This window comes from Onychostruthus taczanowskii, unplaced genomic scaffold (assembly GCF_017590055.1).
Source record: "Onychostruthus taczanowskii isolate IOZ18803 unplaced genomic scaffold, ASM1759005v1 scaffold13, whole genome shotgun sequence".
Classification (NCBI taxonomy): Eukaryota; Metazoa; Chordata; class Aves; order Passeriformes; family Passeridae; genus Onychostruthus; species Onychostruthus taczanowskii.
In genome coordinates this window covers 2,140,587-2,162,907 of record NW_024498462.1, presented here as the reverse complement: position 1 = coordinate 2,162,907, position 22,321 = coordinate 2,140,587, and the positions used below count along the sequence as shown (strand labels likewise).

Below are 22,321 nucleotides of genomic sequence, written 5' to 3'. Positions count from 1 at the left end.
ACAGAGGGATGTGATGGCAGTGGTTTCAGCAAGCTCATCTATCTGCTCTTGCTCAGAAGAGCTGCTTGCTTAGACAAAGGTTTTGCCACCTGCCCCAGGCTATCACACAGGGAATCCTGCATGGAAGCTGAAATGCTCTGTGATTTTAGGCTTCTGTTCTCTGTTCAGTGAGGGGAAGAGGGAACAGGTAAGCAGACTTTCCACCAGCACAGGTCCCAGGAAAAACACTGTGATCGGGTGTCTCGTTTGACACAGGGCTACTCAGCAATGGCAGGGCAGGAGGTGAGGAGTGAGCTCAGGGTGGAGCAGGGACACCAGCTCCCTTCAGAGCTGAAACAGGTCCTGCAGAGCTTGCTAGGGAAGGAATGGGGAGCCTATAGGGACAGAGGCAAGTGGAAAGATTGGGGCACGATGAGGGCTTTGCAAGCAGGTGATAGAGGTGACGTAGGAGCTGATAATGCTGGAGCCCAAAAAGGTGAAATCTGATGGAAGACAGAGACTGCAGAAAGGAGGAGCACCACTGGGCATGTGGAGTGCCTCTGCAGCAGGCTTGAGAACACAAGGAACACTTTTTCCAAAAAGTGACTCTTTTTTTCTGTCACTGGGGAGAGAAAGGGAAGTAATTTGATAAACTTTATCTAATACTTACCCAGAAAGGTCTCAAAAAAAAAAAATAAAAAATAAAGTATTCATGCTTTGGAAGTGTAGCACTCCTCATTTTCACTAGAAATAACTGCATAGTTTCAAGAGTGCTTCAGTCTGCACTGTTACTGTTTCTGTAAAGGTCATTAAGTTCACTTTCACAACAGAAAACTTATGAAGAAGGAAAACTATTGGCACCCCATTTTCCTGAGGGAATAAAACCAACTTTGCTAACCTGGTTACATAATTTTCACAGTTCAACTTTTCAAACTGTGAAAGAACTTTTTTTCAGACTCATTATCAAGCCACGAATCAGGCAAGCAGCTCTCCCCTAACAAGCAGCAGCTTCCAGGGCAGCACAGCTGAAGAAATGTGGAGACCTTCTATACAGCAGCTGCCGACACACTTTCCCTGCTATACAAATCTCTTTAAATATAACTGAAAAAAATCTTCTCTTTCACCTAGACACTCTATGAAAAGAATTGCCTAAAAGATGTCAGCTGAAGGGTATAAAAACAAATCTAAAATATCTACAGCAATAATAATTTTTAAGCTGATACTGGTGATGCAAAATAAAATCTAGTCATTAAATAAATTCCACTAGGAAACCTAAGGAAATGTAAAGCAACAGCAACCTCTGTAAAGTACGGCTGTGCCACCAAAGCAAACATCAACTCACTGAGACTGAAGCACTAAACCCAAACAATATAATGTTACTAAAAGAATCAATTCCCTATCTCTGTTGTTTGCAAACACTGTAACACTGAAAACACTTCTGTTGGAAAAATTATGTTTTTTTTTCCTGAGGGAAAAAACTTTTGTAATTAGTTCTAGCTCACTGGAGAATAATAAATAATAATATCCTAGCTGCTGCCAGATGTAACATGGTACTTGTTCTGCAGGCAATACTAAATTCATACCTGGAAAGAGTTAATAACTTTACTTTAAAATAATACTTATACTTTTCTCAGTGTTTCAGTAAGAAATGCTTTTAATTACCCAGGGGAAGGAGCCATAATAAGACAATCAGTACTGGAAGCTTTCAAGCAAGTACCTTGCTCAAAGATGGATGTAATTCCAGTCAAATGTTCCAAGTTCACCTAAAGTGATACCATTTCACCTCCTTCTTGATGTGAGACCATTTTGAAGACTGATTCTTCAGTAGTTCATTGCAGCACTTCAATTTTAAACCTGATCTATTGAACAGCCATAGATGCTATGGATTCTAAACATAAAGAATTGACATGTTAGCATATTAATGTACTCAGATGTCACATAAATCATTAGAAGGCATTTTACTAAGTGACTCAGATATCTGGCAATACACATGCAAATCCTCTTTAGCTCTTAAATATAAAGCAACTTCCTTTTTGGCAAAGTCCTGATTAGAACAACATTGATTGTAGTTATTTATAACTTAAATGCTATTGCTGACAATTTCTCCAAGTTGTAGATACTGTATTACTAACTATAGTAAAGCTCTAAAAATCAGTCAGCAGAGGCCACTTCAATCTCTGCATGATAATAAAGGATTATTATGTGCAGTAACCTATTTATGAAAAGGAAACAGTGTGCTTCTTTCAGACCCCATCAATTGCTTTAATAAGGAATTGAAAAGCCTGGCCTACTTTATATGCAGATCACCATCCCAGTTGCATAAGGATTTAGAACAGACAAAACAAAACTGTTTTTGTTGTAAATAAGGGCTGTTTGTTTAAATTGCACAATAATGTTTGCATCTAAAAATTATTTAGAAGCTAATAAGGTTTAATAAAGTTTGACTGTATACTTGTTAATAAAAATGGTTTCAATATTCCCCATGAAGGAAAAGTAAATTGAAGGTGATAACATAAAGCTTGAAGCAAAACAGGCCAGAGTTAATGGGAAAGGAGAAGACTCACTGCATTTGTTCACTGATGGGCTTAAGAAAACCAGTGTTGAGAATGGAATTCAGTTAACTTAAAACATTTTATAAAATTTAAGACAGTGAACTTAAAGGTAGTTTCTGTAACAGGTTAGAATTATTGCAGTATTACTTCTGCTTTAGAGACAAAAAGCACAGACATAGACACAATTCAGACTACCAAAAGTTAGTGGGATGCACATACTGATTCCAGTTGGAGGACTCTGGAGTCCTGGCTTCAAATTTTACCTTTGGCATTGGTTCATTTGCCTGTATGTTAATAAATTTAATGAGGTGTGGGATGACCCCTGCTGGTGTCCCTGCTTATGAAAAAAATATGTATCTGGCAAGAAGAGGACATGTTAATTTCAGTCCAGAAAGTTACAAATATAAACTCTGTCCCAAAATGTATAAAAATACCCAATCCAACGCATAAAATATTATGAGTAATGTTCTGTTAAGTATGAAAATAATCTTAAGCCATTGAACATTACTGTGTTAGAGCTGCAATGCAATGTATTAAGAAGGACATTAATTGTTCAGTTCACTATGACATTGTGTTAAACATCTTTTATTAATGAGCTGTTATTCCCGGCTGAGGCATTTGATAACCTCTAGTCCATTGCTAAATCCTCTCAGTTGATTTCTGTGAGTCACTCTAAACAAACCTAGAGGGAAAAAACACCCCAATAATTTACATTTGAGTCTGTAAGGTCCTAGAACTAGAGTCATTTAAAGAAGGGCAGCTTTCCTATAAATCAAACCTTCTGATTTAATGCAGCTGACATATAGATCTATTTTACAATTTTTTTTTAATTTCAAAAATACAACACATTAAAATAGGTTCAATTTATCAAAGCTAAGAGCAACAATTAAGTAATAATGTACTTAAAGTGCAAAGGCACTTTAACACAAAAAAGTGACGCCCAGTGGCTATAGTTGGTAATTGAAACAGCAGTACTGTATATTATTATTTACAAAAGAAAGTCATAGTCCAGGAAAAAAAGATCTTTGGAGATCTTCTACACAATACATTAAGTTTCCATTTTAAATGAAAAGGAAAAAAAAAAAACCAACAAAAAACAACAGATACCCCAAAGACCCCTTCTTCATTTCCTTCAAAATCAAAAAGAATTATGCAAGATCTATTACAGAAAGATACAATTTCCAATGACAGTTCCTAGAGAAGGGTCAAAAGGAGAGAGATATAGAAATAACTTAAAGGGAACGTTGTAAAAGCAACACCACATCCCTGCTATGCTGCAAGGGTTCCTTTTCTCTCTCACTCCTTCTCTGATTTAAAAAAGTGGAAATGTTGGGAATGCGACAGATGCCATCAGTACTGAGTTCAGACTCAATGAAATATGATGCTGAGCTCATTAAAAAAATTTCCTTTGTCTCCCACCTCCCCCCTCACAGCTGACTGATTGCAGTTTGTTTTTCCAGAACTTCGAGGTAGTCTGGTTCTGTTTGTAGCTTTCCTTGGAGTAAAGGATGCTCAGGTTTAGACTGTTCTGCAAAATATTTCCTGGGAGTTCCATATAAAACAGTTTTATTTATCCTGTCCTGGTTTTGGCGTCTGGATTCATATGAAGGGGCAAACTGCCTTTTGGGTAAGGTACAAAAGTTATAATGAACTAATCCTCCGGTGGGGAGTTCCTTGACCCTTTCTGCAATATTTTGATACAGGAGCTCTGGTTCCCTTGGTGAGGACTGCTTTTCCAGCAATTCAGCTGCACTGATGGTAAATGCAAGACTGGTGGGGTCTTCTTTTTTGTGGTCAAGACTGCTATAGCTAAACTCATGGAGATTCCTGTAATAGGCAACTGGATCCCCTTCCTTTTGCATGTAGATTGGGTTTTGGCACATCTGTCCAACAGGAGGGGGAATGTAGTTATAAACATGTCCTTCAGTTTTATCGTGGGTCTCAGTGTTGTAAGACCCATACTGGAGCTGAAATGAACTTATATCTACGTTGTTGGCACTGCTGGGCATGCTCTGCACCCCCTTCCGGCGCTTAAGGACAAAGACAAACAGACCTGCCCCAAAACAAACAGACAAAATAAACACAACCAGCAAGCCTAAAATTAGGACAGACAGCGGAACTTCGGTGTGTAATTCTGGGTAGGAGCTGGGTGAGACACCGAGATGGGGGGTATCGGTGTTCTGGTTCATGGAGAGGACAGAAGAATCTGACAAGTTGGGGTTCTCTGGGCAGATGGCTTCTTTGCTCAGGAATTTCAGATGTTCTCCAGAGTGCTTGGTGGGAGACTCGCAGATTACTTCATTGATAACTACAGGGGGATTTGACTGCTGGTTGTTCTGGTCAGTGACTTTCTCTATCCAGTTCCTCAGCCCCAGGATGTCACACGTGCAGTCCCAAGGGTTCTCTTGGAGGTCTATCTGAATCAGAGCCGAGAGCTGGTCCAAGACTCCTCTCACAGGCAAGTGCGAGAAATGGTTGTTCCTAAGGTTGAGCCTGGTGAGGGAAGTGCCTCCAAAGACATTATCAGGCAAGGATCTGAGCAGGTTGTTATTGAGAAACAACAGATGAAGATTACTCAGAGCATCAAATGTGCGTGGCAGGATCTCCTTAATGACATTGTACTCTAGGTAGAGATATTGCAGGCTGTGCAGCCCTTCAAACATGGATTGGTACAGAACCTCAAGGTAGTTGCCATTAAGGTAAAGTCTGCGTAAACTTGTGAGGTTTGTAAAGGCACCTTCTTGTATCACTGCAATTCTGTTATTTCCTAGATGCAGCAAATCCAGCGAGCTGTACTCTGTGAGATCGGTTCTATAAATGACTTGCAGATAGTTACTGGTAAGGTAAAGTTTCTTTGGACTGGTTGGCCTGGGGTGGAGATCAGAGATGTTGCTTATCTTTTTCTCTTGGCAATTAACATTTAGGCCATTGTCGGAGCTCTGGGACGTACAGATGCAGCCAGCTGGGCAGGTGATGGGCACAGGAGACTTTGTCTGGTAAACCATGATAGGTCCAAATATTTGTCTGTCTTTTGACACAGAGACACGGGGGGTGGGGCGGTTCCTAGTTTTGGGTGGCCGGCTGGCTTTTGGGGCCCTGGTGGGATTGATGGCAGAGTTGGCTGTGGGCGATAGCCTCGAGATGTGTGGGTCTGAGAGGACAGGGTGTTTTTCCCTCTGGTTTGAATCACTGGAGCTTTTCCTAGGGCAGAGATCTTGCCTGGTGAGCTGGGTCACATCTTTCCCATGAAGCCTGAAGGGGGTTTCGCAGACGATCTCACCCACAAACACGGTGATGGTATCTAGCCAGGCCTTGAGTGGCAGCAAGTCGCAGGTGCAGTTCCAAGGGTTTTCCTCCAGCTGGATTTCCATGATGCCTCCAATGTGCTCCAGCACACCAGCAAAAGGCATCATCTTCAGCCGGTTCCCCCGCAGGTCCAGGTGAGTGAGGAGCACAAAGCGGAAGACATTGCTGGGCAGGGACAGCAGGAGGTTGTCATTGAGGATCAGCACCTTGAGCTTGTTCAGCTTGCTGAATGCCCCCGCTTCAATGGCACTGATGTAATTGTAATCAGCCTGCAGGTACTCCAGACTCTCCAAGCCCAGGAAGGTGTCTTCCTTCAGCACTTCCAGCTTGTTGTTGTTGAGGTGAAGCCTCTTGAGGGTGCGGAGGCCGCTGAAGGCCCCCGTGCGGATCTCCTGCATGTCGTTGTTGCCCAGGTGCAGGGTCACGGCGTTGGAATAGTTGACGAACTCATTGGGGAACAGGCGAGTCAGTGCGTTCCCATTGAGAAACAGCTGGTAGATCTTGGACGGGGGCGGCAGGAGGAGGCTGACGGTTGTAAATCCCTTGTTTTCACAATTAATGTTCAGCACGTTCTCCTTCTCCTCGCAAGGGCAGCGGCTCTTGCTGCAAATGTCTTTGGCAGGTTTGCGACTCTCTGTCCACGAGATCCCAGCCACTGTTAACAAACTGAGCAACCAAACACCCTTCAGCATCTTTATGCGCCGTCGATCCCCGCTTTGGTACCTACAGTCAAACCTTTTGAGACAGGTAAGGAGAGAAAGAAGAAATCCCCAGTGAACACGGCCGGGAGCAGAGGCTGCACGGGGAGAGCGAAAGCAGGTCGGAAGGCTGGGGGGGAAGGGGAGCTGCAAGGCAGCGACTTCCAAACTCCTCTGGAATCCCTCCTCCTCCTCCCTTCTTTTCCTCTCGGAAAGCGCCTGCGGAGCTGCTGTGGGGGAAGCCCCGTCGGGGAGCTCCCCGAAACCCGGGTCCCTAGCGCTGGGCTCTCCGCCCGATCCCCCGCCCGTCGCGGCCGCCGCCTCCGCCCCGGCGCTGCCGGCAGCAGCACGATCCCGTCCCCGCTGCCCGTCCCACGGCCGCGGCGCACCCGGCTGCCCGGCTCCCGGTGCCTGCCAGCGCCTTAAACCGGGGGACGCACGGACTGACAGCACACCCTCCCCGCCGCAGCGGCGCCCCCAGCCCGCGCTCCCCGCGCATCCCCCGCGCTCGTACCTGCTCTCGGGGCGCCCGAGGGGGCACTGGGGGCAGTGGCCGCCGCCGAGAGCCGCCGCGCCCCGGGAGCCAGGCGCCCGGCGGCGAGCGGCATCGCCCGCTCACGCCTCAGCAGGAGCCCAGCGGGGCGCCGCCGTCCCGTCCCGTCCCGGCCGGGCCCGTCCCGGCCGCGGCTGTGCGGGAAGTTGGGCCGGGCGGGGGCCGAGAGCGGCGGCGCTGCGGGAGCGCGGCGCTGAGCGCGGGCAGTGCGCGGGGCGCGGCGCGGCGCGGCGCTTTTGCCGGGTGCCCCGCGCGGAGCCGCGCTGACGTCAGCCGGGGGCGGGGGGGACACGTTTTTCCCAGCCCCCCTGTCCCAGTCCCCGTCCCCCCTTCCCTTCGTGGCTCTCGCAGCCGGCTCCGCTCCCGGCTTGGCTGCTCTTCGCGGGAGCGCTCTGACAGCACCTGCAGGACAGCGCGGGCACTCGGAGCCGGGAAGGGGAATAAGGTAACAAGCGGATTTACCTGGGTCCGGAGAATTTTTGGCCCCGAGTCCCTGAATCCGCGCCCTCAAAATAGAGAGCAAGTCAAGCAGCTCCTTTGGCAAAAGGCAGCCGGCAGGCGCGCACGCACCGCACACACACGCACACCGCACAGGGACACACGCACAGCCCGCACACATCCTCCGCACACGCCGCACAGACGCACACATCACACATCACACATCACACACATGCACAATCTGGCTCTCCGAGCAGCGGTGCTGCAAATCCTGATCCGGCATCAGCATCGATCCCCCGCTCCGGCTGGAGCAGCCAGCCGCCTTCCCAAACTGCCGTGCCGAGCTCTGCCCAGCACACTGGTGTTCTACACGTTCAGGGAAGTTCAACACCTTCCACCAAACCTGCTGCCAGGCAGCGGCAGTCCCAAGCCTGAATCCCTGCACCCTCTGGAATGCTCCCCCAAGTACGAGCAGCCAGATTTGACCACATCTAGCACCATCATTCCCACTGGCTGGATTTGTCCCACTGCCCCATTGAAATGTTGTGGTGTAGCGTTTGGCTGCCTTTAAAAAGAGCAAGATGTTGGATCTGGGTTATTGTGACTTTGCTTAAGCTCCATGCCCTGGGCACAGATCTGTGTGATGGGAAAGGATGGCTGCTCTTGGTCTCTATCTAAAGGTAAAACTTTGGGTTCACACTGGGGGAGGGAACAAAAAGGCACTCTACATGGAGTTTTTAAAGTGCTAGCAGGGCAGGGTACATTATTGCCAGATTCTTATAGGGTATTATATGCACTTAGTCTCTAGAATGTAAAGGTTTGCTGACAAAAGAGTTCTGGAATTGGCAAAAGTGGTACTGTCATCTTGTGGTATTCTTTAGCCATTATGTATCAGAGCCCACATTTTAGGAGCAGCAGAAATGTACTGTCTATTTTTATCTCTCTTCTTGAGGCTGGAAAAGGTAACATCCTGCAGCAGCCAGCACAGATGCCTTTGCAGTGCTCCTGGACAGGAATAGTGCTGGAGTTTGCGTTTGGGATTGAAGCAGTTGCAGCTTCCCTATCTAAAATTTGGAGAGGTTGTGACAAGACCAGGAGCATCCCAAACTGGAGCAGGCTTTTGGTGTGGTGCTGTGTGAATTTCAACAAGATTGGGATTCTGAAATGCACTCAGAGCTGCTCCATTCTGACTCTATCCAGCTGAATTCAGGAGCAAAAATTGCTAAGATCAGGAAAGATCTGTGTGGCAGATCTGCTGTTTTACAACACTAATGCACCAGCAGCCAGATTATTATTCTGTGAGATTTTTAGCTTGTTTTCTGCTCTAAATATGAGGATATGGTGTTTGGGGAGCAAAATTGGACTAGTTACAGGCTGTAGCAAATCCTGTTTTCAGCTCTTTCTAACATAGTCTGGGGGCATCAGCCTAAAAAGAGAAGGTAAAAGGAAACCTTTTTTTTTTTTTTTTTTACTATTTTCAGAAGGGAGCGTTTTCATACACACCTGGCCCACACAGGGGCACATAGAGGCTCCTGTAACCTCCCTACATCACATCTCACCTGAGCAGCCCAACACAGCACTGCCTGCTCTCACAGGGCTCCCTCCAACACTGCAAAAATGAAGACACAAGTAACTCCAGTGAATTTTCCCCTGTCTCAGAGTGTGCATTTGTTTTATGTCCATGAGTTTCAGCCAGGTGAATCTTTCTGGTGAGCAAGGACCATGTCCTGGAATTGGCTTATGAGGCAACATGCTCTGTCCCACTTGCTTGTGTTTACTAATTCGTGGGAAATGTGTTTGTGGCACTGCTGATGCTGCCTTGGAAGGGAGAGCGTACGCATGGCATGCCTCAGCAGTAATTACCAGATTCATGTGGGATGGAAGGAACAGCATGTTAGGGGATTGCAACAGTAATAAGGCACAGAGATGATACTGATTCTATTACACTGCAAATGCATGCATATAATAACCATGGTTGTAGGAGGAGGAACAAGGATTAAAAAAAAAATAATAGCTTCAGCTTTTTATTTAGGAACAAAGTCCCGATTTCTCAGCATGCCTGAAGTGTTTTATAATCCCTTCAATTAAAAACAGAGTATAAAAGAACAGCTTTTTTCCTCCACCTGTTTTGAGGCCTTTTTATTTTATATGTTGAATGGAGGAACATTTCCAGTTTGTGACCATCTGGGAGCCTCCAGGGATGAAAGGCCAGGAGGCAGGTTGACACAGCAGCCTGTGAGGGCCTGGGGAAACTCAAGGTTATGCCTGATTTGTAAGCATTGTGGAGGTCACAAATATTTAGCTGTGTTCCCTCAATGCTCCTTTTTGTGCAGAGTCATGAAGACTCAGTACAGATGCATAGATTATGAGACTTAATAGAACCATTGTGGCCTTTGAATCTTGCATAACCCAAGCCATCAGCTAAATTTGAATTAATTCCTGTTCAAACTAGATCATACTTCATAGGAAAAAGAAAGAAAATGAAACCCAATAACATAGCCAAGCATATTTTAGCAATTGCCTATGGTGAAAATCTGCCATCGTGTTCAGTAAATTGTTCCAATAGGTTTCATCCCCCACAGGTAAAAGACTGGGCTTTCTCTACAACTCTGCATCTAACTGTCTTCAGTTTGAAATGTTTATCCTTGTAATATCCTTGTCTGCTGGCTTAAGAGCCCTTAATTATCCCCTACCTGTTTCCCATGGGGACACTCCCAGACAGCTGCAGAGCAAGAATGAACTGAATACTTGCCTGGTGCCAGCCTTAACCTGCTTCAAACAGTCTGTTAGTCCTGTGCTCTTCCATACACCAGTGCAGCTCTTGGCTTCTGCACAGTCCTGAAGCCACCACTTTATCTGTCTGCTGGCAGGAGAAAAAAAAGCCAGAGCACAGCATGAAGCATAAGCACATAAAATTTGGCACAGATCATTACCCTTCCTGCCTAGTGCACATCATGCTGTTGTCCTTCTGGGAGAGTAAATAGCAAGGAGAAGAAAAAGTCTGGAAAAATGTGGAGATAATTTTCTTTCTTCACATTGTATCTGCAGGTGGATACTAAACACTACTTACACATCTTTACCTATCAGTTTTTCTGGGTTTTGTGAAGGAACAAACATATCCACCAAGTCTTATGGAATAAAAAAATGAAGGCAGCAAAAACTCTGTGAGTTGGATGGAGGTCAGGATATAAGTTTTACTGATCATTAGAATCTATTAAGGCAGCCTGGATGCTGTCGGCAAGTAAAGAAGTGTTTATTCATATAGTATAAGTAGAAGCCAGCATTGATTTCTGTGAACACATCATGATGGGTGATGCAGTAAAACAATGGGAATTTGTAAATCTAGGTATTTGCTGATCTCCTATGTTCCTCATCCTGTAATCCTGAACTGCATATGAGATGCCTACTCCATGTAAGCTTTTAGGGTTCTGAGATAATCATCACTGCTATCCAACAAGTACCTTGTATTCTTGTTTTTCCTGTGTACATGTGTATCTCTTTGTAGCTGGAGAAAGTCTGCTTCCACAGCTATGTACATTTCTGGGGTCTTTCCAATACTGTAAAGTGGATTTTTGAGTCTCACTTAAAAGGAATTCTTAAGGAAGTAAACAGTTTCCAGATTTAGCAGTGAACAGTATGCAAAATACTTGTTACTTGTAATCCACAGTTTTATCTCATCCAGCAGCACTGGGAAGCGCTGTAAAGGACAGGATGAAAGAGGAATCTCTGGCTTCCACTTTCTTTAGGCAAGGAATGAGCAGGGGATGGTGAAGGAGGGTGAGCATGAGAGGCAGGGAGGAAGGAGAGGCAGGGAGGACATCAGTGCCCTCCATGGCCCTGTGTCCATCCTGGGCTGCCCAACAACAGCCAGCTGGAGCCCCAGAGAGGCAGAGGAGGGAAAGCTTTGGGATGAAGCCTCAGTGGAAGGAGAGCTGCTGGATGAGCCAGTGTGAGGGCAGAGGGGCACTCCAGACTGGGTGGTGTCTGCTGAGTTGCCTTTTGCTGGCAATCAGTGATTGCCTGTGCCATCAACTGTAAGGAATTTCTCTGGTTTCCAGATGTGCTTTTTAGCTCCATTTCTCTCAACCATGCAAACATATGGAGAGCTGGCCTACTTCAGAGTACTGCTCACTGACATTTCATGACTACCTATTGTATAAATGAAAGGATTTAATTAACTATGACTTAAAATTAGTGCGCTTTCTAACTCTTCCCTCAGTTTTTGCTTCCTGCAAGGACTCAGACCCTGGCCAAGGTTGCACATTTTTGAGACCCGTTATCTAACTGCAACATGATTTTTATTGCAAGGAGACTACATCATGATTGGTTTCAATATATCTGGGGTAATCTGTTTTATAACAGCACAGTGTGATTCTACCCTGGTGGTACAAACTGCAGCAGCAGAACTACCAGTTTCTGATTTTTTGTATCATTAATCCTGACTGTCTTAAGAGAATTTAGTGTGTTATAATGGCAGTAATATTGGTTTCAGCAGGAAATGTGGTAGAGAAGCTGTCTTTCAGAAGGCATCCATGGTAGCCTGTGCTTTGGGGATACTGGAAGACTCTCCACTGTGCAATTAAGAATTGATCATTAGTTCAGATTTAGCTCAGTTTTTTTCCTTCTTGACAAGAAAAACAAATATCCACTCCACTACTACACTCACACCTTTTATCATAGGACCCAGCAAAGCACTGTGAGACAATTAATATTTATGGATGTCTTCATCCTGTTCAGGAAAGTAGTATGTCTGATCCAAAGCCCTTTGGTGTCAGTGGAAGGACTCCGACTGATTTCAGTGGGATTTGGATCAGATCTTTGAACAAATGCTCAGCTTCAAAGCCGGCACTTAGGTTTTATTGAGTGCTTTAAATATTTTTGGAAGTGCTTTGTTTCATCGTGTCAATGGGTCTTTTTCTCTGATAGGAACAACGAGATGAATCTTCCTGATGATAGATGTTCTGTGCTGGCATTGCTGAGTAACAAGAACAAAAGAAAAAAAAAAAAGTGTGAGGTTTTATTTTCCCTTAAAACAACATCCTTAAAACAACAATGGATCTATTATTTATTGTGTTTCAAATGTGTGTCTACAGTAATTTCTACAACTACCATTTACAAGTGCATTTTTTTAGCTTTCCTCAGAGTCATAATTTATGTGTTACATACTATGAATGTTTTTAACTGGAAATGTCCCATCATGCAAGCACAAGTGCACACAAGTGGTTTTAGTGATTTGGAGAGTCATGTTTAAATTATTGTGTCTTCTTGTCTTACTTCAGTGGACAGGAGGCTCATATTTGCATAATGCCGTTGATGTATGGGTATGATGAACATTCACTGTTGAAAGTCTGGTGAGCTGATGTGAGAAGTTTTTTCCCTTTAGTTTTTAGTAGTAAAAGGAACATAAAGAAATCTCTCCATATCATCATTTTTATGGCAATGAAGTTGAAAGAATATAGATTCCACTGTGCTAATGACATATCTAGAAATATGTGAGGAGCAGGAGCAATGGGTGAAATTCAGTCCTGGGCAGAGGGCCAGCCTAGAGTGATTCATCATGAAAGCCCCCAGTTAAGACCTCAAAACAGGGCTTAAGTGAGACTTCAGTGCCCTACGCCTTGAGCTGGCTTTCTGTAATAGTGGGAGAAAGTTCCTCCAAATGAATTATTCATCATAAATAATGCATTCTATTAGTTTAGCCTATTTTTCTTGATTCCTTGAATTTATTTAATTGAAATTACTCACCAAATAATTTCTATGAATAATCATGGCCTGAGGATTATTTTTGAGCAGTTCATGGTGAGCATTTCATATTCCACATTCAGAATGAGAGCTGTGTCATTGAGTTGTCATTATGCACAGAGGTCACATAGTTCTGGTTTTGCTTCAGAAAAAAATGAGATGAGTAGAAAAGAAACAGCATTTTTTCAGACTCCATGTGCTCCCAAAAGTTCCTTCCATTAAGTTCATTCCATGAGACGTTTGTGAATAGTTGCCCACTGAAGAAATAATTGGGTAATCACTGGCTTTTGTTTTTCACCTGGTTTCTGAGAGGAATGTAATTCTGCATGTGCACGGGGTGCAAGCCTGGCTGTCAGTCAAGGTCCCCTCCTCCTTTCAAAGAAGTTTTGAACCAAATCTGCTGAAAGGTGCTGCTCTGAGCAGTTTTAGTTTCCCACTCCTCCAGTGGAGAAGTGACTGAGGATTGCCCCAGGAGGGTGGGAGATTTCAGCCTGGCCTTGCTGAGCCGGGTCTGGCTGAGCTGGAGCTCATTTCCCCTGCAGCCCCGCAGTGCTGGGCACTGGCAGCCACAGGGGGTGGACAATTCACCAGAGGTTTGGCTGCTGCTGAGCAGAGTTCCCACAGCCTCGGAGCTGTCTCTCCAGCACTCTGCCCTCACCGGTGGGCTGGGGAGGAGGAGGCTCCTGGGGAGAGCACTCAGCCAGGGCAGCTGGCCCCAACTGGCCAAAGGCATATTCCACACCACGTGATGTCTGCTCCGCACTGAAAGTTAAGAGGAGGAGGAGAATGACATTTGTTACAAGGGTGGTTTTTTTTCAGGAGCAACCACTGATGAAAGCCTGCATCCTAGGAAGTGGCTGGACAGCACCTGCTGAGAATAAATCTTATTTTCCTTTGCTTCCACGTGCAGCCTGTCACTTTGCTATAATAAACCACTTTTGCTTTTATCTTGACCCACAAGTTTTTCCAATGATCAAAAACTTAACTCTTTGAGAATTAAATACTTCAATTTTTGAGTAAACAAAAACATTCCCTTTTCAACATCCCTCTAGCCAGAAACTTCACTATCTCTGAGCAGTAATCATTTACCTGAAAAATACCCTGTAATATTTGTCTTGTGGAGGCTGGTTGTACACATGCTGACTTTGAAGCATGATGTATAACTGCAAGTGGCATGAAAAGAAATTGATGAGACAATTAGAACTTGTGAGAATGGTGGCTGCATTAATTTGTCGGGGAGAATCACTTATAAAGTATTTCAAATTCCACAGAAACCTTAAAATTTATTTGGCATCTGAAGTAGCTCCCTGAGTTGTTATTTCACAAAGCACAAAATAAACATACATAAAATCCTGACCTAGACTTCAGCCACAGAGAAATCTCCCTTTGGCTTCATGTAGCCAGGATTCCAGCTGGCTTCTACCCTGGGGACTTACACACAGACACACAAATCTTGTGTATCTACAATGATGTTTTATGGTGAGAGGTAGGTGCTTGGGTAGAAAATAGGCATACTCAGAATCTCCTCTGCTATTGACAGTGGTCAAACTCAAACAGTGCTTAAAACTGTTTGGTGTCTTTGCTGTTTACCTGGCCTTGGAGTTTCTTTCCTGGCTGTCCTTAGAACCATCTCTGGCTTGATGGATTCATTCCAAAGCAAATCAGAAATATGCCAAAAGTGCACATTAACTGAAAGGACAATAGGAAGGGAAGGAGTTAGTTAGAATAATACATCTGCTTTATTGAAGTCATTGGGGTCTGGATGCTGAAGATATTTAGTCATCTGCTTTCCAGCCTAAATGCCAGGGGATGGTGGGGGACACCTGAATCTGTGGAATAGTCCATGGATGAGTGTGTCTAAATGCTGCACAGCATGGATCTTGTTCTATGTGTGGTGCCTTTCCAGCCCCTGAGATTCCATGTGAAGTGGAACAGCTTTGGCCTCAATATGAGGAGTGTGTATGCATTCCCTAGCTCTTGAGGCATTTCTTTCCATTCCAAAGCATATAATTTTTGAACAACTGCCCATCCTTTATATGGCCTCTTTTTTATCATCTATTAGTCTTTTTCCTGTAAAGCAATAAAATCCTTTGCATAGCAGGAGATTTTTATGTCCACTGTGTGCCTGAGTAGCAAGTAAAGCTGGGAGGGCAAGAGGATAGCTCAGTTAGCCTTGGTAATCAACTGTGCCTTGGAATCTGGAAAATCCATTTGCACACATATTTGCTCAGAGTGTTTTTGCTTTACAACCACTACACTGGGTAGCATTTGAGCTTTCTGATTAGAAATATTGTTGCTTTAGCACACAGAAGTGTTTGGCTTTATTATTTCTAGCTGGTGCTACTGATACACTTAGAATTCTATAGAGCTGAGGTCCCTCCTTTGTATATATTTACTTACAACCTGTCCAGTGGTTCAGATCATCTCAAGTATAAGGACATCAATACCTTCCTTTTTAGAGATGTGTCTTTCAGAAGCCTCTCTTGCCTTATGACAACTACCTTTGTCTTTTGACATTTTTTTGGTACTAATACAAATATCTTATATATCTTTTCTTTTGGCAGAATACTTAAACATCAACAGCTAACAGGTGTCATTTGGCAAATCACAGCTTACATGGTACCTGTAGCAGAATTGGGCTCATGGCAGATGCATTGCACCTACGAGTTTCTCACCCCAAAAATTCTAGTCGTTATTTTTTATCCTTTCTGGCATTAAAATTTGTATTCAACATTAGTATTTTGATACGGCAGGAACATCTGATAACATGAGTCATGAACCAGCCCTCATTGTTGTATTGTTAGCTGTTTTGCTTATCTCTTTCTTTCTCCTCTAGAGTGCAAGTATAACTGTGAGGAGGGGGTCATATCATTTTTGTTCCATACCTTAAGAGCTTTTGTAATATGGAGGCTTAGATCTAGAATTATAATTGTGTGGGATGCTGCATGCACAAGCAGAATGACAGCGCTTGCCAGGTAGCTTACAATGATGTAGTGAGAATTTCGCTATTTTTTAAACTGAATGTGGACATAAAAGATGCACCTATCTCTGAAAGATAGGTACAATTAGATTGACGACTTGTGTGTCAGGCTTCTTGTTGATGTCATTTAAAATTGCTGAGACGCCGTGTTGCCACTCCCTCCCTTCTTCCATTCCCTGAAATGAGGCTTATACTGGAAATGCTGACAAGACCCTTATCATTTGAGATGGCACCATGCACAGCTTTAAATACTGGTTATAAATGTTAATGCGTTATCTGAATGATATTTTTTCCACATGTAGGCAGCTCAGGATAGAGTCTCAGTAATAAATTTAACGAGTTCAGGGGGAAGACGCAGCGTGCTTATGTGAGTATTATAATGATTGGCATTTTTGCAAACAGCATATGATAAGTGGTGCAATTTTATTTTCAAAGTTTAATCAATAGAGAGCTCTTTGATATTGCCATGTACTTTGCAAATAGATGCTTCCTTGAGATGACAACAAAACAACTTCTGTTTCATGGTGTGTTTACGCTTAGGGTTTAATCAATCTGCTTTAGTGATTGTCATAAATTTTGATATTGCAAAAATTAAATAGGGGCTATAAAATAATTATGCTTCATGGTGGCATCCTCTTGCTGCTAGCCTGGGTCATCTGGCTTCACAAATGTTGAAAAAAGCTCAAAGTCCATCACTGTGCCAATTACAAGAGCATGGGCTATGTACCAGTTTATTCTCATTTATTGTAAACCCACACCAGCTGTTGTAGAGGAAATTGAGGTGGATCTTCAAGAGCTTAAGAAGGACTTTATGAATGTCTTGTGTTAGCTTTTGGGAATGAATTTCCTGTCAGATAAGAGGAGGCAGAAATGACCCCCACATTTCTCTGCAGCCTCCCCTGTACTTTTGATCCACTTGGGTCACAGGAGAGGCTGAAGCTCCTTCTGTGTGAGCACAGTAGTCCAAACCCCCCAGAATGGCTCCTTCAGTGAGCCCCAGCACCAGCACTGGCTCCCCAGGGAGGCTGAGAGGAGCAGAGCATCCCTGGCCTTTCTTTGGGACATTCAAACCAGCAGAGAGGACTTTGCGGGATTCTCACTGCTCTGGCTGAGCTTTGTTCTATGCTGAGCAGAGCCCCATGGGCTGTGTCTCTTTAGTTCTTGGAAACAACAGTAGCACTGCAAAGCTGAAGCTGTAAGATCATTTCACAAGGCTGACCATGTCCACATGGAGCTGTGGTACCAGCCCAGCTTGTCCTCCCTGTTGCAGCAGACACTCATGCTGGCCCCACAGGAGCAGTCCCAGGGAAGCCTGCCTGGAGCAGTGTTAACGACTGATTGGATGTGGCAGCAGGACACACTCCATGAACTCGGAGATAACCTTTGGCAGGGAATTCTCTCTGTCACTCATCCTCTCTGATAAAAATACAGTAACTGGTAGGCATTTGGGAAACGAGGAAGCTTGAGCCTTTCAGGTGATTTAACCTGAATGTAGCAGAGTGCCACGAGCGCTGAGGCAGAACCTCCAGAGATGGCAGCAGGAGATCTGTGCCAGGCACCACTGCAGGAAATGACCCTGTGGGATCCTGATCTCAGCACAGAAATTCCTCCAGAGCCATGAGGGGTTTTGGCAGGCTGACAGCAGTGTAAGATCAGGGTGTATGTGTGCTGTGCATACCTGATGAGTTGTTGTAGAAGCCTATAAAAAAAAAAAAAAATTTTAACACTTTTTACTTGCAGCAAGAAGACACTGTTTCAACATCAAGATACTGCAGCTTCAGCTGGAGTTCCACTTATGTTCATACAAAGATTCAAGAGAATGTCCTAGAGAGAGCAAAGTGGTTTTACTCCTTTTTACACAATTTTGTTTTGTGATATGTGTATGTGTGTGAGCTCTGTATGTGCAAATATATACATGTAAGTATGTACATCTGTTTGTTTAAATAACAGGAGTTGTGCTTTGCTGTCCCCTAACCAACATCAATTGCTGTGCTGCCTTTATAAATATGCTGTAATGGCTGATTCTTTTGCATTCTTTGTGCTGTCCTTGCTTATGCTGAATAGCAGCTGACGCTTTAATTGGGATGGCTGAGCTCAGTGCATTTGCCTTTGGAATTGGACACTTTTCAGTGCAAAGAGAGGGTACCACAGACTGACTCTTCTGCCTTTATCCTCAATCAAAACTCTATTAAATCAGACCTATAGTTTGTGGCATTCTCCCTGGGACATTCTCCCTTGCATTGAAATCCATGGGAAAAGCTGGAGGCATCGTTTTTAAGATTAATTAGGTCCTGAAAAGAATTAACTGGATTTGTTTTCTCTATATTTTTTCTCCTATTTTTAAGAAACTTTTTAATTACCTTCATGTTTGTTGGTATATTCAGATACACTTTTCCCTTTATAGGAAAAATTTTACATACTTTTGAGTTTATTAAAAGACATTTTGATAGACAGATTCTAATTCTCATTTTAAACAAAAATTATCATAGTTCTTGACATTGTGTTAAAATTTAGGCATCAGATATTACTATATATTCATGTGAGTTGTACAGTTAATCTTTATTTTTGTTTAACTGATGGCTAACATTATTCACTGCTTAAGCACTAAATGGGAATTTGATTTTCAGTTGGCTACACCGTGTTTGGAAAATAAAGGAACAAATAGTTTAGGGCATGACAACTCAAAAATTCTTTGGTAGAGGTGGCAGTTTCAGAAACCAATTTTTTTTTTTTTTAATAAATTTTCAGGTTCCCATGATGAATCTGCTGTGGACCCTAGTGCTGATTCAGAAAGGTAAATACTCTCCTTTGGCTTTTGGCTGCATGGAAACATGTCTGTATCAATATGATAACAATAGTTAAGTGACTGGCCTGTGGGCCAGCAAAAACGTCCTCTCTGTGTCCCTAAAGAGGGTTCCCAAAGCCTGCCTAACACTGCCAGCAGAGACAGTCTCCTTGTAGAAGACCATGCAAGGTTTGAGGCAGAAGAAAATTGTTGGCTGGAGTCAAACTCATAACTTTCTTCTTTTTGTTACTGAAAATAGAGCTATTTATCATGCTTACCCTTCAATGTCAATATACATGAAGAATAGAATGTGTTGTAGGAGGGAGGAGGGAGATATCAACTTGTTCTTTTACTCAATTTTAGATGAATTGATTTTGCAGGGGAGTAAATTTGTATTTGTAGTCCTCCTCTCCATTCCAGCTTTCCTTGTATTGCATTCACTTCCAGCCCTTTCTCCCACATCTCTTCAGAAATAACTGGGTTCTCAGTTATTTTCAGTAAAATTCAATTCTCTTAACTCTTAGCAATAATCCAGGCAGGAGAGCGTTTGAGCAAGTTCAAGAAAGGCCCTACAATGTCAGCATAGTAACATGGCTCTTCTCATTCTAATGGCATTCCTTGCTCCTTGTTAGATTAAAGAAGTTTTCTGTGACTTTTTTTCCTGTTGCTCTACAACACAGTTCAGTCCCAAAATGGCAATGTTCTCCATGGACTGCAGGATTTTCTTCTTGATTCTTTTTTTCTGTTCTTATGATCTCTTTTTTCTCATCTTAGCTCTGGCTCTTGGTTTGATATCTGTTGTGCTGAATGTAAAATGCTTGGAAAGAGCAAGAATGAGGAGAGACTGACAAGGCAGAATTCTGATTAAACATGTCACACCAAAAATATTAATAAAAACAGTAGTCAGACTGGAAGAGGCACAGAGGAAGGACTGCTGTGGGAATGCTGAAGAAAAGTGGGGCAAACTCCAGTTTTAGAGCGTGGCTTGGAGATCCTGCTCTTCTGTCATGTCTGATACCCACAAACTCTCCCTCAAAGCCACAGTGTGATGATTCCCAATAGGGCAAAGGCAGGCAAGCAGAAGCTACTGTAAGAACACAGGTCCTTGCATTTTTCTTGGTGTTTCAGTGCTGTTTGCATGAGCTGAACCCACTGGGTTCAGCACCAAAGACCCACTGGAGGTGCTGAATGAATGAAGCCATAGAGTCAGTCAAGCTTAGCTTCAGAAATTATTGGGACCATTACTAGATCTTGGAATTTTACTTGTCCATCCCAGCTGTATTTCACTCTTATGAAATACACTGAGGCATTTCACACCTGCTGCCACCTTAGAGTTCTTCAATACAGCCTCATTTGATGCTGCTTCAGGCATCCAAGAGCATCTGGAGAGTCACTGATTTCAGCCAGCCTTCAGAACATCCTCAAATCCTGGCATTCCTGCTCTCATAGCTTTGGGGTGCTGCAGGAATCACTTGACACAAACAAACACAAACTGATTAACTGGAGGTACAAAGCACTGAGGTATGATTGTTCACAATTAATTAGTGAATTTTAATGGCAGCTGAGTCATGGATTCCCCCTGTGGCTTTGAAATTGCCAGCAAAACAAAGTGGGTTTGTTTTGACATTCAGTGCAGAACTACATTTGGTATCTGTGTGCAGGAACCTTGGCAGAAGCCCCTTGCTCTGAGCAGGGGCAAACACAGAATAGTGTGGTCATTGCTCCAGGTGTAACTACCGAGTGAAAGTTTCCTTAATGACATTGGTAGCAGAACACAAGAGCACAAACCCAATCTCCTTTGAAAGATAATTTCTTTTTGCAGGTGTTGGAAAACAAGTTGGTTGTTTGTTTGGATTCCATACAAGGGAGTGTCTGATAAGGAGTTGCTTTTATGCTAAAAAAGTCAAGATGTTTTATGTGATTGCTTAGAGTCAGAAGAAAGCTGTATTAACAGACCTTAGCAAGTTATGGACCTAAAGCCATACTTTTCTGGAACCTCTCAAAAGCAGTATTTTACCTTGCTAACTGGCAAAATGCCATCTGAGCAGGCCAGCTGAGGCAGGCAGATAAATACTGTGGCTTGGTTCATCTAATGTGTTTGTTGAGGTCAAATCTCCTGGAAGGCAGTGGAACAGAGGTGCTGTGTCTTGCGTTTCTGAGGCTTCACCTGCTAATTGGACAGACTGTCTCTGCCTTAGTGCTGATCAGAGTTAATGCCCAAGATCAAAAGATAGCTCAATGAAGACAAATTTGCAGCATAAGAGAATTTGTCATGTATTTAAGTTACTGAAATACAGAATAAGCAGGGCACTGGTATTATGTAGGTGTGTGTAAGAGTGTTGTGAGGTAAGATCCTGAGGCACTCATGGAATCTGAACAGTTGGACATAGGGTTTAAAGAAAATTAAGTGTCCTAATTTGTGTTTGAAGTTATAAGCTCTTCCCAATACATTAAAATTCCTCCCTCAAATTCTCTAGAAATGATCCCACATACCTAGAACATATCATAGGACTTTCTGATTGCTGTGGAATTTTTCCACCACCAAAAGATATTGTGAAACTGTTTATAAACTGAGACAAAACTGGTTCTGCAGGCTATATTCTGTGATACAGGGAATTCTGACTGCAACAAAATCAGAGAAACTCCTGCCACACAGGTATAGGAATGAGGAAGCACATAGTGTTTGGGATACTATCCCTCCTCTTACAGTAGTCAGAAAAGTTTTCTCAAACCCCTTTTCTTGCTATTCAGACACTTTGGGATATATGGTAGGTGAAGGCTTTTGAAATAGAGTGAAATCTAGCTTGGAATCATGGGGGAGCTTTATCTAAACCAGGTGTATGTACACACACACTTCCTATGCCAACAACCTACTTTTTGCCCATAGGAAAACAAAAGTTTTCTCTAAATTTGCAGCCAATACACCCTATTTGTATGTGTTGCACTTTCAGGGCATCAAACAGTGATCAGCAGGCTAAGGCTGGAGGGGACTGAAACTTTCTTTGTGCTGCAGAGCATTCTTGTGGGGTGTAAGACTACAAGGAGACACAGACTGCAGAGGAGGTCTGTACAGGTAGTGCTCACCATCCTCTGAAGGGCAGAAGAATGGTTATGCAGAGGATGAGAGCCACTGTTCAAGGTAGCTAGAGCCAAGCTAGGGTCCAGCAGGAGCTCATTGTGGTGTGTGTGTTCTGCTGCTTCATTAACAGCTCTCATTGTGCCTCCAGTGCTCTGGACCTTGATATCCTGTGAGCATGAGGATGCTTTCAGGTTTTTGCCTCATCTACT

General features: G+C 43.6%; 1 protein-coding gene across 1 annotated transcript; it reads right to left on the bottom strand.

The window, feature by feature from the left end:
* Positions 1-3,673: 3,673 nt before the first annotated feature.
* On the bottom strand, positions 3,674-6,529 carry SLITRK2 (SLIT and NTRK like family member 2). Its single transcript, XM_041396573.1, has one exon. It carries the CDS (start codon positions 6,527-6,529, stop codon positions 3,959-3,961), a length of 2,571 nt encoding a protein of 856 aa, XP_041252507.1. The 3' UTR covers positions 3,674-3,958.
* Positions 6,530-22,321: the final 15,792 nt, after the last annotated feature.